The following is a 16480-nucleotide window of genomic DNA, read 5'->3' as shown; positions in this document are numbered from 1 at the left end:
ACACCTGATGTTTCCATCTCCTACACCACGGACAAAGCCGCTCTGTGGCCATGTCTGTGTTCCTGCCCCTATATTTCCAGGGTTTGGTGCATCTAAGGGCATAGTTGTGCTGAGTAGACCTCAGGTAAGGGTGGAAAGAACACAACGGGAAGGAGGGAAAGGGGGAGGAAAGGAAGGAAGGAAGGAAGGGGCTGTTTGGACTGCTTTCAACGACTCTGACCCTGCCGTACTGTCCTGATTAGACACGCTGAATTTTACAGTGCCTTTTACCCACCTTGTCCCATTTTTGTTCTTTCATTCTCAGCTTAGTTCCTTCCACGAGGTATTGAATTGCATTTTTTTCTCATTCGTGGTTTATTTTGTGTTTTTTTTTGCATAATGTCTAATCTCTTTTTGCTTTTCTTTATCTTTAATGGTCTCTAAATAGGGGTCTCAGTTTAGGAGCAGCAGAATATTTCACTCTTAAAAACTACTTTTTTCCCTTCTGTAATTTAGAAAAATGTTCAAAGAAGTAGGGCTGAGTACCAACTCCCTTCCAAATAAAACTCTTAAGTGATCTAATTGGAGGGCACACAGTTGATCATTTGAATTGGCAGTCGAGGATTTTTACCCAAAGGAAAACCTAATTGGAGGGCCAGGCTTGACTCTCATGGGGGCTGGGCTTCTGTCAATCCTGCTGGGTTTGGTTAGCATTAGACCTGAAAACTCTGAGGCACACATTCATCAAGGCTCCACTAAAGGCCCCAAATGCCCACCCCCTGACTTAGCACAATGGTTTTCCACCACTTGGGCGCCAGGATCAGCCAGGCCCTAGGGAGCTTCTGTTCTGCAGGAGAGATAGCTGAGAAGAGGAACAGAAAAGAAGGAGTTTCTTCTGGATACGGGCAGCTCAGTGAAGTCTGTGTCCTGATATCCGATGCACACTTGGGTTGCCATGTCAGGCTTCCTGCTGAGTGTGAGGGTTAGAAGAACAGTAAGACCCAGTCTTTGACCTTGAGTCACTCTCAGGGGTTTAAGGGAGGGAGGGAGACGATGGATTGACACTTGTGAATGGAACAGTCTCTGCTTATTCTATTTCTGCTTCTGTGTTTTCATATCAAAGCTCAAAAAAAAAAAACCCCATGGATTTTGACATCAGACAGCTCTGAATAAATGTAGCAAAAGGTAAAATTGAGTAAATAAATAAAATTGTAAAAAATATTAACTCTGGAAGAGATGAATTGTATTTTGGATCACTGGAATACACCATAAGCACATTACAAAAAACAACTGAGATATGTAAGTCAAGAGTAAACTTAATAGGTGACTTGTATTGGAGAAACAGACATAGGTGTAATGTCGCCTCCCTCGAATTTAAGCCCCTCTGCTTCTCTGTTACACACTCCAACACATTCTTTGCCCTGTGCAAAGCCTACCCTCCAAGGAATGGCCTTGGAGGACATCAGTCTCTTTGAATTTCTCATTTCCCTAACTTCCTTTGCTCTGTGATGCTGGGCAACCAGCCCTCCGAGTGGGACTGTTCTCTCTCTGTACTTTCTTCTTTCTGCCCACAAAATAGGAAGATCTCCCCTCTCAAAAGCACTGGGAGGGACCCCTGTGTGCTTCTCTCCCCCTCTGCCATCCCTGTGACACAGAGAGAGAAGAATGAGTCTGATTGGCAAGTCAACGGGATCCCAAGAGCCATTGGTCCAGGTCCTCTGCTGGGCAAAGTAGCCAGCGGCCTCTGGCTGGCCCCTCTCAGCTCTCCCCTGGGAGCCTGCTCTCTGGCCCTGAGTTCTCCTCGGTTCGCCACGTCTGAGCTCACGGGACACCCCTCCAGCTGCTCAGGCCATGTCAGATGGGGAACAGAGCCCATGGCAGATGGAGCAGGAAGACTATCTGGTCTTGGTTCCGGGTGGCAGTCTGCCATCATCCGTCACCCTTGGCGCACCTGATATCTGCATCTCCCTCCGAATCCTGTGCATTTCCAGTTAGTTCAGAACCTCTCAAGGAGACACAGAAGATTAATTGGCTCCAATACCCCATTCTCCACAGTAATTAGCCTTCTATTTTCCGATTGGAACCCATAATCTAGTGCTTCATTAAATCTGTGTTGTATGTTGATGGACAGATAGATGAAGCAGCGCCCAGTGGATTATTAGACAGATGTATAAGTCGATAGTGTCTGGATCATTAATTATATCCTGTGTCTTTGTCATGAGAGCTAATCAAGGATAAATCCCTCGTGGACTGGCACTTAGGTGTATGCTTGTTTTATAATCTACTCCTAGGATCTCATTTCTGCACAAAGTAGCCACTCGTCAACACTTGTCTATAACAATAGTTTATAAAAATTCACAATATAAAAATTGGGTGTATAGATATATTATGTCAATACTCACAGTGATCCTATGAGTGAGGCAAGATTATCGTTTTTCAATGGGGGAAACAGGTCCAGGGAGGTGCAGGGACCCGCCCAAAGCCACAAGCTCGGTAACAGAACAGCCAACCCCACTCGGGTTCTCTGACTTGAGCCTGTGTCTTCTCTGTTCATCACCCGCTTTATAGAACGATCATTATGGCCCCTCCTTCTGCTTTACTTCACCAGTGTTGAGACGCTATGGATTTATAACTACACGGGTTTCCGAAGGAGGTGATACTGGCTCAGCACTCCAGGAACGCAAGAGCAATATCGCTGCACACCAAGACAGGTAACTCGGTCAAAATAACACTAGGCAGTGCTTTCTGAGCTCTGTTCTTAGCCCTCAGTTATCTCAGCCAATCTGCACAGCAATTCTAGGAGAGAGATGCTATTCCTGGGCTCGCTTTACAGATGACGAAATTCTGGCAGAGGGTTGCAGGGCCAAGTTTTCCCTCCAGAGGAGTTTAGTGCCAGCACCCAGATCAGATGGCGAGGTACCACAGCTTAGGGGAATATAATAAAAAAGATTTGCAAGGACAGAAAGCCTCCAGTTATACAACGAAGAGACAATGCGTGGGAAGGAATCCTGCAGTGTATAGAAGGTGACAGAAAGAAAAGAAGAAAAATAAGGTCAGCTGACCTGGATATGCAAATAGAGATACGGATGCAGCCTTCCCTACTGGGTAAACTCTCTCCTTGTTTGAGAAGGGATTAGGTGAGCACATGGGACTCACTGGTAAACACACTGCTGTTGGCTCTTTATGTGCCAGACAGTGAATTATTTGAAAAGTAAATCCAAGTCGAAAGTTACAGATTCAGCCCTCCAAGCTACTGAAGAAGCAGAACACTTTCCAGCAAAGTATGACAAAGGGGTGGGGGGGCTTACCTTCTTATACAGCGTTTCAAGCTCTGCGTTCACGCCTTGCCCCTGGGTCAGCGCTGGCGGCCTTGCAGGGAACGGCTTGATGGGGTTTGGCAGGGCTAGGATTCTGCCGTCGTCTCCGAACCACTTTCTGTCCTGGGGACCGAGCAGAGGGAAGGGCATTGTCTTCTAAGGACAGAGATGGTTTACCACCTAAACGACTTGTTGCAGGGAAATGCTACGTCAGCACAGGCATCTCACGCACCTCCCCCTTTCGCCACAAGATTTTCTACAGTCTCTGCTTCCACTGGAAATCAGCCCTAATGCCCCCCGCTCTCCGTGATTAATTTAAGGTACAGTCCTTACCTCCCTCCCTGGCACTGGCAGAAAAAAAAAAGCTTAAGAAAAAGCTTAAATGATTGTTATGGAAAATTTCCTATTCTATTCATTAAAAATTGAAGGAGAAAAAAGCATGGGAGAAAAACAATTGAGAACGTTCCATCTTGGGACCATTAAACATCTCTGTGAATTGGGAAAAGGTCGCCGGCATCTGATTTAATGGAAGTTCAAATCCGCTGGCAGGGGTTGGGCAGTGAGAGCTTTTGCTGCTTCAGGGTCATTAACGGCATGGGAGACAGATGTAAACAGTGTGGGGCTGCAGGGTGGACACCCTCAAGGGGAAGTGAGTTCGATGGCGCAATGACCGCCCATCGGGAGACAGGAGCTCTGGGTCACTCGGGCGGCGGCTGACATCGGGGGCAGGGCTGCGTGCTTACAGGGTCCTGCATGAGCAGTCTGTTCTCCACGATGTTCTGCGTGGTGCGCGGCACGGCCGGCCTGGTGCCGACGTACAGGCCTTCGTCTTCCAGGAACCGGGGCTGCACGTTCTCGGGGAGCTTTTTGTACGTGGGCACTAGGGGGTTCACACACAAACACAGTCCTCGTTAGTGCCGGCCTGGCGTGTCACACTGTCCTGGGTGACTTCAAGCAACCCCTGGGGTTTCCGTTTCTGTCCTTGGAAAATGCACATTTTCCCAAATGAATTTCTAGAGGCAGAGCTAAGGAGGACATGCGTGTGTTTACCTGCGGCATCATGTTGTCGAGTGATGGAATAATTCGATGCCTAAGTGACCACCAGCGGGCAGACCGGGGAGCCTGGCATTCAAACCAGAGCACAGCTCCTCCGCCTGTCGGCAGAGGGAACCTGGGCAGGTGCCCCGGGAGCTCCTTCCTCCTCACCGAAGGGATGATATAGTATCTATTTCACCGGGTGCTGGGGAGGATTCGGTGAGGGAAAGTACGAGGACATGCTTGGTACGTCGAAACGCTTGGTGTTCCAGCAAGTGACCATTGCCTCGTTCATCCCCCGACCCAGTCCTTGGTTCGTTCACCCAGAACAGATCTTTGCTGACAGCCTCCCTGTGCCCCGTGCTCGGGGGCATTTCAGGGTCAGGCAGGAGCATCAGGCAGCACCAGGAAACCAAGAGGGAGATTGTTTGGGAGAGCGGGAGGTGTCGTGAAGAAAATGCACATGTTGGTGGGGCAGGGGAGGGGGGGGAACTTCCGCCTGGGAGGGGATACAGCCAGAAAGAGCGGTGAGGAAAGCCACCTGAAGGCTGGGCAGGGAGGAGGCGGCACTGGGACAAGTCAGTGTGTCTGCACCAGGGAATGGCGTGTCCTGAGGTCAGGGCACCTTTGGGAACAGAGAAATGCCCAGCACGCCGGGTGTGGTGAGCGGGGTGGGGGCCAGAGAGCCGGTTCGAGGTGGGTGGGAGGGAGCCACAGAGCCTTGTAGGCCCCAGAGGGGCCTGGGTATGATCACGGAGAGGGGTCACCGAGGCCTCATCGCGGGGGCCGACGGTGTCCCCAGCAGATTTTTCATTCTAACAAGACGTCTGGAACTAATAGAATAGTGAATGTCAACTGTAATTAAAAAGTAAAAAAAAAATGAACAAATTTAACAAATGGGCTTCATGACTGATGTTAAAAGAACAGAAGGAAGGTTTTAGCCTAAACAAAGGGCAATGAAATCTTATTACAATACATCTCCAGGCCGGCAGTGACCTCAAAGGGCCAGCAGTGACCCCAAAGGGTCAAAGGGTGTGTTCAACAAAAGGAGCTCTTTTCCAATTGGAAGAAATCAAGGACACGGAAAACATAAAATAGGAAGACCACCGGGCCTGCTGCTGTGGCAGAGGGGGCTGGGGCCGGGGGAGAAGAGGGGGGAGGAGCCTGCAGACACTGGCCTGTGGGAAAGGGTCGGGGCGTACTTTGGGGATGAATTATTACAAGCTGAGACTTGTTTTTCTCCCATAATGATTTCACTCTTAGCCATGTGACATGCCTGAATCTGCAAATTTTCCCATGTGTGGCTGCTGGACACGGTGTACCCCAAACCCACGCACACAAAACCCCTCACGCCAGTACTCCTGGGGAAACCCATCTCCCCGCTGTGGGAAGTGGGGGCAAGCACAGTTTTAGCCTCCTTCTGTTTCCCACCCCTCCATTCGCTCGCTGGGGTGCACACACTCTGCTTTGGAAACCGCTCTTCAAACAGTGACGCGAGCAACAGCCGCGGTCACAGAAGTAGCTGCTTCGGACGCCCTGCTGTGTGCTCGTGGCACCGCTGGCCCCGGCCTGGTGTGATCTCCTTGGTGCACCCCCAGGGTCATCTATCGGACAGCTGCGTTTCCTCCCGTCTTCAGGGAGGCACCCGAAAACAGAGGAACTCGCTTAAGGGCACAGCTCATGAAGGAGGAGCTGGGTCTATGCGTGCCCCCAAGTCCTGCTCATTTGGCCGTGAGGCCCCAGGGCACTCCCTGGAGACCAGAGCAAAGCAGAAGGTGGACCCCTGCTCCGTCTCCTGCTCAGAGCAGCTGCCATGCAGCCAGGCCCCCCCGAGCCTCTTCCTGGGCCCCCACCACCTCCAAGTTTCAGGCCGTGTGTGAGCCAGTCTGGGGGCTAGCCTCCATCCCAACCCGAGTGGTGCTGGGGTCCCTGGGGAGAGAGGCCGAACAGCGAGTCCTCTGAGCAAACACACAGGTGACAAAGCTCCTGGTTGGCCGAGGCTGCTGCACATGCACGTCCCCCTCCCCCTGGGAAGCAGCAGGGTGTGTGGTGCTAGGTGTGTGGCCTCAGAGACGGGCTGTCTCGTCTGTAAATGAGCGTGAAAAGCAACATCTCTCCAGCCCTGGGGCAGGCCCATGGTAGTTGCTACAGATGAAACGCCTAGAAAAGTACCTGGTGGAGAAGGTGCACCGAACGCATTCACTATTATGATTATTACAAAGTTGTAATCTTTGGAAACTTTTGCCAACTATTACTTTAAAAGGAAACTTGAGATGTCCAACAAAGTCCAACACTTTGAACATAGGTGATCCAAAACAACCTATCGAAACGCCACCATAATTTGTCCTTGGCTCAACATTTAACTGGGACTCAGAGAGAACGTGACAAATGGAGAGAAATCTGACTTCCAAGCGCAGGTAAGCGCAGACCCCTTCCCCACCCCACAGGGACTCTCCGGTGGGACTCAGGCCCTGCCATTCGGAGTGTGAGCTACTAGAATGGCGCCCCCCCCCCCCCCCGCCCCAGGTGTGTCAGCAGGACAGGGAATTCCAGGGGAGAAGAGAGCAAGGGGAGACCCGGGGCAGAAAGGAAGCAAGGAGCAGTGACCAGGAGTTCATCAAACCATCTGCTGAGGTACCCTGGCTGTTCCCCCACCTCCGGGAACCCCTAGCAGCCCGCTTCCCAGCACATAGCAGCTCAAACCCTTGGAATCTCCAAAGTGATAACTGTCCATCCTTCTATATGCTAATGAGATGGCTCCCCAGTAGTAGCCCCAGGATGGGTGCAGGGGAACCAGCCGTGTGAGGAGACCACTGGGACTTGTTCCACCCTGCCCTTCCACTCCCAACCTCTGGGAACCAAGAGGGACAGAGGGACTAGAGAGTGAATGAATGAGTGTCCCATGGCAGTGATTTAATCAGTCCTGTGTGCACACCTTCACAAAGATTCTAACTAACTGCAGGGGTGTGGAGAGCTTCCGGGTTGGTGAATGGGTGAGGGTTGCTGGGAGGGTGGGGTGCCGGAGAGGGCGTGGGAGCTCCGTGAGCCTTCTCACGCACCTTGCCCCAGGTATCTCTTCACCTGTATGCTCTATCACATCCTTCACTACATAATAAACCAGGAAATATAAGTGTTTCTCTGAGTTCTATGTGCTGCTATATCAAACTGTGGAACCTGAAGAAGGATGGAGTCGTGGGGACCCGATTTGTAGCAGAGTTGAGTATAAGTGTGTTGACTCGGGGGCGGGCTACTTGGCAGCTACGGCTGAAAGCAGCGGGTAGTCCTGTGGGACCGGGCCCCTGCCGTTCGGGGGCTGTGCTGACTCCTGGTGGGTAGATCAGGATCTGACCGTAGCACACCTGGCTGGTGCTGGGGGTTGGCTGGTGCAGGTAAAAGCCCACACGTCTGGTCCGTGTGGGCCATGTTCTAGAAGCAGGGAGTGTGAGCAGAGGATGGAACAGTTGTTCCTTCTCACAGCCTGCGTCTCAGAGCACCCAGGGGTGCTCAGTGATGTGATGGGGGGCTCCCACGGCACCCTGCGATTCCCTGTGCTCTTCTGTTGGTAAGTGGTCGTTCAGTGGATATTTTTCCATGTTCTACATGTTTGTGTGTGTGTGAAGATATTTCTTTCCTTTTTAAAAAAAGATTGTATTTATTTATTTTTAGATAGAGGAGGAAGGGAAGGAGAAAGAGAGGGAGAGAAAAGTCAATGTGTGGTTGCTTCTTGTGCACCCCCTAATGAGGACCTGGCCTGCAACCCAGGCATGTGCCCTGACTGGGAATTGAACCGGCAACCCTATGGCTCGCAGGCTGGCGCTCAATCCACTGAGCCACACCAGCCAGGGCTGAGGATATTTCTTGGTTATGAAATCAGATGAGGAATCGGGATCCGTGGTGGACACTGGGGGGTCTGTAGACGCCAGCCCTGTTTCCCTGGGGGGCACGTGAAGGTGAGCGGGAAGATGGCAGGGGCCGGTACCTGTCAGCCTGCTGGGTGTGAACAGGAGCTCTTTCTCCTTCTGCAGCCGAACACGGGCGCCGTCATAGTCGGCGGGTCGGACGGCCACGAGGTCTTCGGCCGCGGGGTCCAAGCCCAACAGGAAGTCCTCAGCATCTTTGCCACGAAGCAGCTCTTCCTCATCCTGCATTATGTTAAGAAATAACAATGAAAAAATCAGGCTTGGATGCCTAGCTTACACAGAAAAAAATAACCATTAGTATTAAACTCATCAAACAACATACCTTACAATAAAATTACCTTTTCTTTCCACTGATCTTTTTTTAGTTATATGTTATTGATTAAACTATTTTTTAATAGTGTATGGTTTCTATAGTTTTTTTTTAAAGATTTTATTTATTTACTTTCAGAGACGGAAGGGAAGGAGAAAGAAAGAGAGAGAGAGAGAGAGAGAGAGAGAGAGAGAGAGAGAGAGAAACATCAATGTGTGGTTGCTGGGGGCCGTGGCCTGCAACCCAGGCATGTGCCCTGGCTGGGAATCAAACCTGCGATGCTTTGGTTCACAGCCCGCGCTCAATCCACCGAGCTACACCAGCCAGGGCTTGATTAAATTATTATGGTCATCCTGATTTTCTCCCCTGTGCCTCCCTCCACCCAGCACCCCCACTCCCTCAGGCAATCCCCCACCATTGTTCATGTCCATGAGTCATGTGTATAAGTTCTTTGGCTGCTCCATTTCCTACACTGTACTTTACATGCCCATGGCTATTCTGTAACTATGAAAGCATAAGATCACATGGCCTTTCATATTTGCCAAGGGGATTTTCTTTGCTTTTCACGATTCCCCGTACTTGGAAAATGTCACAGTCAGAAAGGGCTGAAATCGGAAGAGATGGGCTAAGCGACTAAAACCTCAACAACTCTGGCCTCCTTGGAGGGTGCTTACTTATTGACATTTATTTAAAGGTCGTGGGTTCATAAGTTAGGCAGCAGTTTACCCCTCCACACGACACCCACCCCCAGCAAATGCACCAGGCGCAGGGCCCACACCCCTGGGACTGCCTGGGCTGGGACCCCAGCTCCACCCACGCGGCCTGGTGATGGCAGGGAGCTCATCTGCTTTTCTGATCCTCAGCTTTCTCAGTCGTGCAATGGGGACATCAACAAAAAGGACCGCTTAGGGTTTTGTGAAGATAGAATGAAATGACACGTGTAAACATTGTAAGCACAGACCCGTGACTGTAAATATTAGCGGAAGCATGTCAGTTTTGTTTCATTGAGGATTTTTCTGAGCGTTTTCTCCTTTTGTTTCTTCTCTTTCTCTTTCTCCCTCTTCTTCTTTACCCTCTTACTTCCTCTGCTTCTTTTTAAAACTTAAGCCTGGTGTTCTTTGTGAGCGACACCCTTTAAAATCCCGTGGAGGCTGGCAGGTGGCTGAGATACTGGTGGAGGCCTAGCTACCTGCCTCCTCACCTTTCCTCCCCAACGTACAAAACAATAAAAACGGAAAAGTAATTTCTACACGGTAGCCAAGCTGTCAGCGTAATCTGAAGGTCGAGAAAGCCAAACACCTCAAAAAGGGAAAAAGAGGACCCCCCCAATATCAGCCTGTGGTTTTCCTTCCCCTGCCCCATCTTTGCTCTGGGATGAGGGAAGACACAAGGCGGATCTGCAGAGAAGACAGGAAAAGGAAGCTGGTGACAGGGGCTGTGCACGCTCTGAAACGTCCCCCAGAAAGACTAGCTCCTCTTTGAGTACGGAAACACTGAGGAAGGGTCTGGTGGCCATGGGGGAGGGGCTTCAAAGCACCAGTGATTTCCAAGGGCGGTTCCCCAAACACAGATTTCACGGGGGAAAATGGAAAAGGAGAGAGAAGTGCTTCTGGACAGAAATGCCACGATTTCGTAGAAGCCCACGAATTTGTTGACAGTCCTGCCTTCTGAAGTCGTGGATTCTCTTCCTTTTTCCGTGGGGGCCGTACTTAGTGACCTGCTGCGAGTGAGTCACTACGTTGTCCAAAGGTGACAATATGTACCTTCTGACGCCACGTGTTACAAGGCACCGCGGCTTCCTCTTTGCTACCTGTCATCAGATCACTTGCTTTGGGGGCAACCAGCCGTCCCGTCATGGGGACGCTCAAGCACCTTTACGGGAGGTCTGGACAGAAGCCCCCCACCAGCAGCCAGCACTTGCTGGGCAGGTGACGGGGTCACTTGTGAGCCAGGCTCCCCGACTCAGCCGAGCCGTTAGATAGGTGACAGCCGTTGGGGCCACCTTGTGGGAAACCTCACACGAGATCCAGAGCCAGAACAGCCTCAGTGCTGCTTTGCAAAACAACGACCACACCACAAGGTGAAGTATCCCCAGGCTTTTGTAGACCTGGGTAAGACATGACATTTCAGGGAGGCATTTTTCAAGGGAAGTTATTAAAGGTTAAGCACAGAAATAGGGGGACTGTGCACATTTTGAAGCGTTCTGGTATGTTTCCATTTTTACTTTTCAGTGCAGTAAAATATAAGTAACAAAATTTATTATTTTAATCATTTTTAAGCGTAGTGCCTGTGGCATTAAGTACATTCACATTGTTGTACAATTGTCAGCACCATCTCCAGAACCTTTTTATCTTCTCCAACTGAAACTCTGTCCCATGAAATAATACCGCCTTATCCCCACCCACTCCTGGTCTCTGGCACCCACCCTTCTACTTCCTGCCTATGAATTTGATAACTGTAGGGACTGCATGTGATTGAATCATACAATATTTGTTCTTTCATAACTGGCTTATTCCACTTATTCATCTGTGTTGTAGCATGAGTCACGATTTCCTTCCTTATTCATGGTACATGTAATATTCCATTGTATGTCTATACCATATTTTGCTGACCCATTCATCTATTGATGGACACTTGGGTTGTTTCTACCTTTTGGCTAGTGTGCATCATGCTCTCATGAACACGGGTGTACACATTCTGTCTAAGTACCTGCTTTCAACACTTTTGGGGAGATATCCAGAAGTGGGATTGCTGGGTCATATGGTAGCTCCGTGCTTAAATTTTTGAGGAACTATCAGACCGTTTTTCACTGCAGTTACACCACTTTACAACCCTATCAGCAATGAACAAGGGTCCAACCTCTCTACATTCTTGTCAACACTTGTTATTTTCTGGGCTTTTTTTTAGCCATTAGTATATCTTCTTTGGAAAGATGCCTATTCAGGTCCTTTGAAACATTTTACTGGCTTGTTTTTTCACACATACCACTCACGATTATGCGCCCTGAGTTGTAGCTCGGGTGTGGCATGGGCCACAAAATGCTGCTTGCCTGTGAGGTCGTGGGAGGAAAGAGTGAGCTTGCATTGGCCGGGGGAAGGTCAATGTTTTGCATGTGAAACGAATACTAATCATTGTGTGGAGTCTCGCAAGAAAAACCTGCAAACCACATTGTTCTGATTTTTTTTCTCCACCAAAGAAAGAAGGGAAGATTTAATTCAAGGCCCTCACTACTCAAATTGTGGGGTGAAATCCAAGGCCACGGAAAATAATGTGAACCTAGTACCCCTTTTACTTTCAATTAAGACATGAATGAGCTGTTCTGTGTGGAAAGTGGTCTTTAGCCACTTTCTTCCTGGCTAGGATGTCATCATCATCACCACCACCTCCTCCTCCTCCACCACCATCACCACCATCATCATCACCATCATCGTCACCATCATTAACATCAGCACCCTTCTCTGCGTTACCATCACAATATTAAATACCGTTTCGTTTGCTCCTCGCACGGGTGGCTCTTCTCCCTCTCCTTCCTCCTCCTCTTGGTTAGCTCCATCTCTGCTTCTTACTTTTGTTTTTTCTTCTGATTCCTCTGGTTCGGGGTCAAAGCTGAAAGTGAAGAAGTTATAGGCTTCTTCGGCAGAAGGGAAGCCAGGCGGAACCTAAGGAGAGTGGAGAGCAATAGGATTTCAGATTTCACGAGCTGAGGTGGGCGCTGCTGCACGGTTCGCCGACCGCGGGCCGGTGCTGACGGCACCAGGCGCATCCCAGGCCCGGGGCGTGTATTACCTTCGGTGAAGTTGCAAGACTACAGGCAGGGAGCTGTGACAATCCAACAGGCAGTCGGTGGTCTCATTTAATAAGTTACCTTCAGTGAGTTACTTTTTATAAACCAGCTATTATTTACACTCCCACAAGCACTTGAGCAGTAAACACTTTAGAAAGGATGATTAAAATGCCAAAAAGTGGATTCATTGTTTTATAGGCCAGCTAAAACGGAAATGGTTTTAGTTATGATCAAGACAAGATTTGTAGCCCTCTTTTTAAAGACTTTTTGGGGGGTTTTGTTCTTCTTGAGTTAGTATCCACCTTTTATCCACATGAAAGCTGGTGCAGGCGACTTCAGAACTGAACATTGCCTTACCACTAAGCATTTCCTGCCCTTCCCTGCATTTCCCTGCCCCCAGCTGGGCATTCTTCTAATCTCTCCAGAGCATGAGTCTAGGGTTTTGAATGTAGGAATCATTTCTCATACGTTTTACCTGCCTACTCCGTGGCAAGAACAGCTAGGTCACGTACATCATCATCATCTCTCATTGGATTTTTTTTGAAGAACACAAACTCACAAAAAGCATGATGTCAAGCATGCATGATTTAAAACACGTGTGATCTGAAAAGACAAGATCGCTCACCGGGGGTTTAGACTTGATTTTTCGCGCAGAATCACGGAACTTGACTCTTGCGTGCGCTTGGGGGTCGTCTTCCCGCGGAGTCCTCTGTGTCCCTCCGCCTGGCTAGAGGGGTGGAAAGCGATACATATGCCATTCAGTCACGACGCTGAGGATGCTGTGAAGCACGCGTTAACCCTCAAAGGGCTGATTCTGTGAGAATGAATGTGGATCGCCGCTCCTGAGGAATGAAGCGCTGACAAATGTCGAATGTATCTGAAGGTTGAGAGTGTTGAATATTACTCCGGTCTGTCTCTCTCAGGACAAAATGAATATAAATTTTTTTAAAAAGATTTTATTTATTTATTTTTAGAGAGGGAAGGGAGGGAGAAAGAGAGAGAGAGAAACATCAATGTGCGGTTGCTGGGGGTCATGGCCTGCAACCCAGGCATGTACCCTGGCTGGGAATTGAACCTGCGAAACTTTGGTTCACAGCCCGTGCTCAATCCAGAGCTATGCCAGCCAGGGCTCGAATATAAAATTTTATACTCAATGAATCCTAACATGACAAGTATTATTTCTCCTACAGATCAGTAGATTATCCTTCACAGAGCATAATTCTTTCCAAATAGTCAACGAAGAAAAGTATCAGTAATGTCTGATTGTAAATAGGTCCAACATGCAGCCTTCAAGGCACATGGCCTGTCCTTATCATGGGCCTTGGGACCTGTTGTCCCCACCGGAAGCGGAGCCTCCTGTCTATACTGGCTTGCTGTGCTAATAATCATTACGGTGTTCTTTCTCCCCTCCGGGGTGGGCTATTGCTGTCACCACTGTGAGTTCAGAGCCTGTCAGACACCTGGTGGAAGGGGTCTTCCATAGATGCTGGCGGGACAACAGGTAGAGTGTGTCAGAGGATCGGACCTTGGGGAGCCTGGGACATGGAACCAGGCCCACAAAGAGAGAAATTCTGGCTCTGTCTAGTGGAGCCCAGTGTTCAAGCGTTCCGTGTTATTTCCACCTTGATGTTTATGTGTTCTTGGGGGTTTGTGTTTGGCTTTGTTCTTTTATCAGAAGTTGCTGAAAACAAAGTGAAAAGAAACGCAAAAGAGAGTAAGCACAGGTTTGTGTTGGTGAACTTGGACTACTGACCAAAGTACTCCCAACTAGTCTCTGCGTTTCTCTCTGACTCTGCAGCCTCTAACATTAGCTAATACTCAAATCAAGAGGGCTTCCTGTGTGCCAGGCACTCTCTGAAATACTATACTATGTGTGAACTCACTGAATCCCCGATACAATACCAAGAATTAGGTTCTGGTAGTATCCCTATTTCACGGAGGTGGAAGGTGGGGCCCACAGAGCCGGCAGGTTACATGTCCAAGGTCACACTGCTAGTGAGTGAGCTTGGCAGCATTTAATGCTGGGCAGCTGAGGTTCCGCATCTGGGTTCTTTGTGTGCTATACTCTTTGCAAAACAGGATGGACGTGGGCCACTTTTTAGACACTCCTTCTGGCTGAGGTGTATATACTGAGAAATACATTTGTGAGTGAGATGTTCCATAAGGAACCTGAGATCGGGTCTAAAGACGAGGTGGCTGATGTTTGCCTCAAATCCATGGAATGACTCTGAGGGCACAGAGAATTTAGTGGCCACTCAAGTCAAGGTCTTGTTCACAAGGAGAAATAAAGACCTTGTAATAAGCCAAGGGAGTCGATTTTCACTTCTAACACTTCCAGCTTTATTTGGGGGTTCATTTTCATGGCCCGTGGACAAGTGAGAGGTGGTTGCCAATCAACAGGCATAGACAAGACCAGATACGAGGGATCGTACCCTCCTATCACTCAACCTACTTGACCAGACGCTGAAACTCACACACCTGCCAAAAGGAGTATCTTGTCCGGAGCTGATGGGATTGTAGGTACTTTTTCTAAATTTTCTAATAGCTTAACATTGTGGCTCTTACAAGGAAAAATAAATTGGAATCAGAGAGGAAGAAAAGTCTGCTCGGTAGAGTGCAGTAGCAAACTGTCACCAAGCCGTTGCCTTGGCCCCACTGAGCGTCCTACTCAAGGACCACGGCAGACAAGCACGGTCGCAACCTCCCTATGATCACACAATCATGGCTTGTTTGGGATGGGCAAAGATTAAATCTCTCCAGCATCTCATCACAGACAAAGAAAAAGCATCGTCGAAGAGGCCAGCGGCGAAGCCACAGAAATACTCCCAAATCCTGTGCTTCTTCGTCTTGGGGGCGAAAAGCCACCAACGCCGCCGTCACCACCAACGAGGGACAGCTGGACAGACTCGCAGACACTTCACGGAGCCGTTTGCGGTGGGTGGTCCCTTCCGTCCCTTCTTCCACCCCCTCGCACGCTTGCCCCCTCCATATTCCCGACACGTCTCTCTGACACTTTGCCTGGCTCCCCCCTCTCTGCCTCGGAGGCCTCGACTGTGAGTTTTCCTCCAAGTGTCAAGACCTGCCCCCCCCCACCCATGCAGTCTTCTCTCCCCCAGGGAACAAAGGCGTTCTCGAACCTGCGGCACTCACCGCAGTGGAAATGCTTCTTCCGAAACCCGTGTGTCCAGGCCTGGCCCCTCCCTCTACAGACCTCTCTAGAAGAACACACATTGAGATGCCCCACCAGCACCTCGGATTCGAACAACGGTCATCCCAGTGCGTTCACCCCACGTCCTTATCTCATCACCAATAGCTTCCCATGGCGTGTAAAAAAGCACCCAGGCTCCTTAGAGCGACAGTCCAGGCCCCTCCACCCTCTGACCCTGCTCTCCTCCCTCTCTCTGTTTCCCAGCAAGATCCATGTACCCAGCAACTTTGACCCATGAAACAGCCTGGGAATGAGACAGAGCTGGGATCGAATCCTGGTGCTTCCCCCCACGTGCATGTGGCCCGGGGACAGCTTTGCAGCTGCTCTGGACCTCAGTGTGCCCATCTGTCAAATGCAAATGAGAGAAGCAGCCCCTGCCCCCAGGGGTGCTGGGGGGATGACACGTGATTACGCGGGAACAAGACCTGGCCGAGCGTCTGGCACCGGGCCGTGCTCCATCCACGGTAGCTATTATAATGATCCACAAGCGTCCAACTCCCCCGCTGGGCACAGCCCTGTTCTAGCGCTCCAGCTGGAAGTGATACCTTCCGTCTCACCGTCTTTGGTCCTAAAGCCGAGACGGTGGCCGCGTCTCACCTCCGTGCCGAATTCAGTCTCCAGGTCCTTCTCACCGGGGCCTCGTAAGCGCCTGGGCCGAGGGGTGGGCATTTCCTGGAGCAACGCACTCTCCGCTTTGGACTGAAAAACCAAGCAGAACGTTACTGCTGTGTCAGGTCGGCGACGCAGTGAAAACCACGCTCGCCCTCTCGGCGGAATGCTGTCCCTAAAAGACACATGCTGTGCTGCCTCAAGGCAGGAGAGCAAGTGAGGTGGTTGAGAAAAATGACCTCAGAGTCCCCTCCTGCATAACTTTTATCTACACCAATGTGAAATGACTACATTCCCATTTAAAAATGAGAAGGAACA

The 16480-nt window shown here is 49.9% G+C and overlaps 1 protein-coding gene across 5 annotated transcripts in view; it reads right to left on the bottom strand.

Annotated features, from left to right (window-relative positions):
* The window catches only part of CC2D2A (coiled-coil and C2 domain containing 2A), a 92555-nt gene that overhangs the window by 61734 nt on the left and 14341 nt on the right, over positions 1–16480 (bottom strand). For all 5 annotated transcript variants that reach the window (XM_036018850.1, XM_036018873.1, XM_036018862.1 and 2 more), the window contains exons 6-11: positions 16151–16252; positions 12971–13072; positions 12047–12220; positions 8311–8473; positions 4040–4176; positions 3288–3419 (exon numbers count right to left, since the gene is read on the bottom strand). In XM_036018850.1, coding sequence (XP_035874743.1) covers positions 3288–3419; positions 4040–4176; positions 8311–8473; positions 12047–12220; positions 12971–13072; positions 16151–16252 — 810 coding nt within the window. The remainder of the gene's footprint in view (positions 1–3287; positions 3420–4039; positions 4177–8310; positions 8474–12046; positions 12221–12970; positions 13073–16150; positions 16253–16480) is intronic.

This window comes from Phyllostomus discolor, chromosome 1 (assembly GCF_004126475.2).
Source record: "Phyllostomus discolor isolate MPI-MPIP mPhyDis1 chromosome 1, mPhyDis1.pri.v3, whole genome shotgun sequence".
Classification (NCBI taxonomy): Eukaryota; Metazoa; Chordata; class Mammalia; order Chiroptera; family Phyllostomidae; genus Phyllostomus; species Phyllostomus discolor.
Note: the sequence above shows the minus strand (reverse complement) of the source record. Positions and strands in the feature narration are given on the sequence as shown.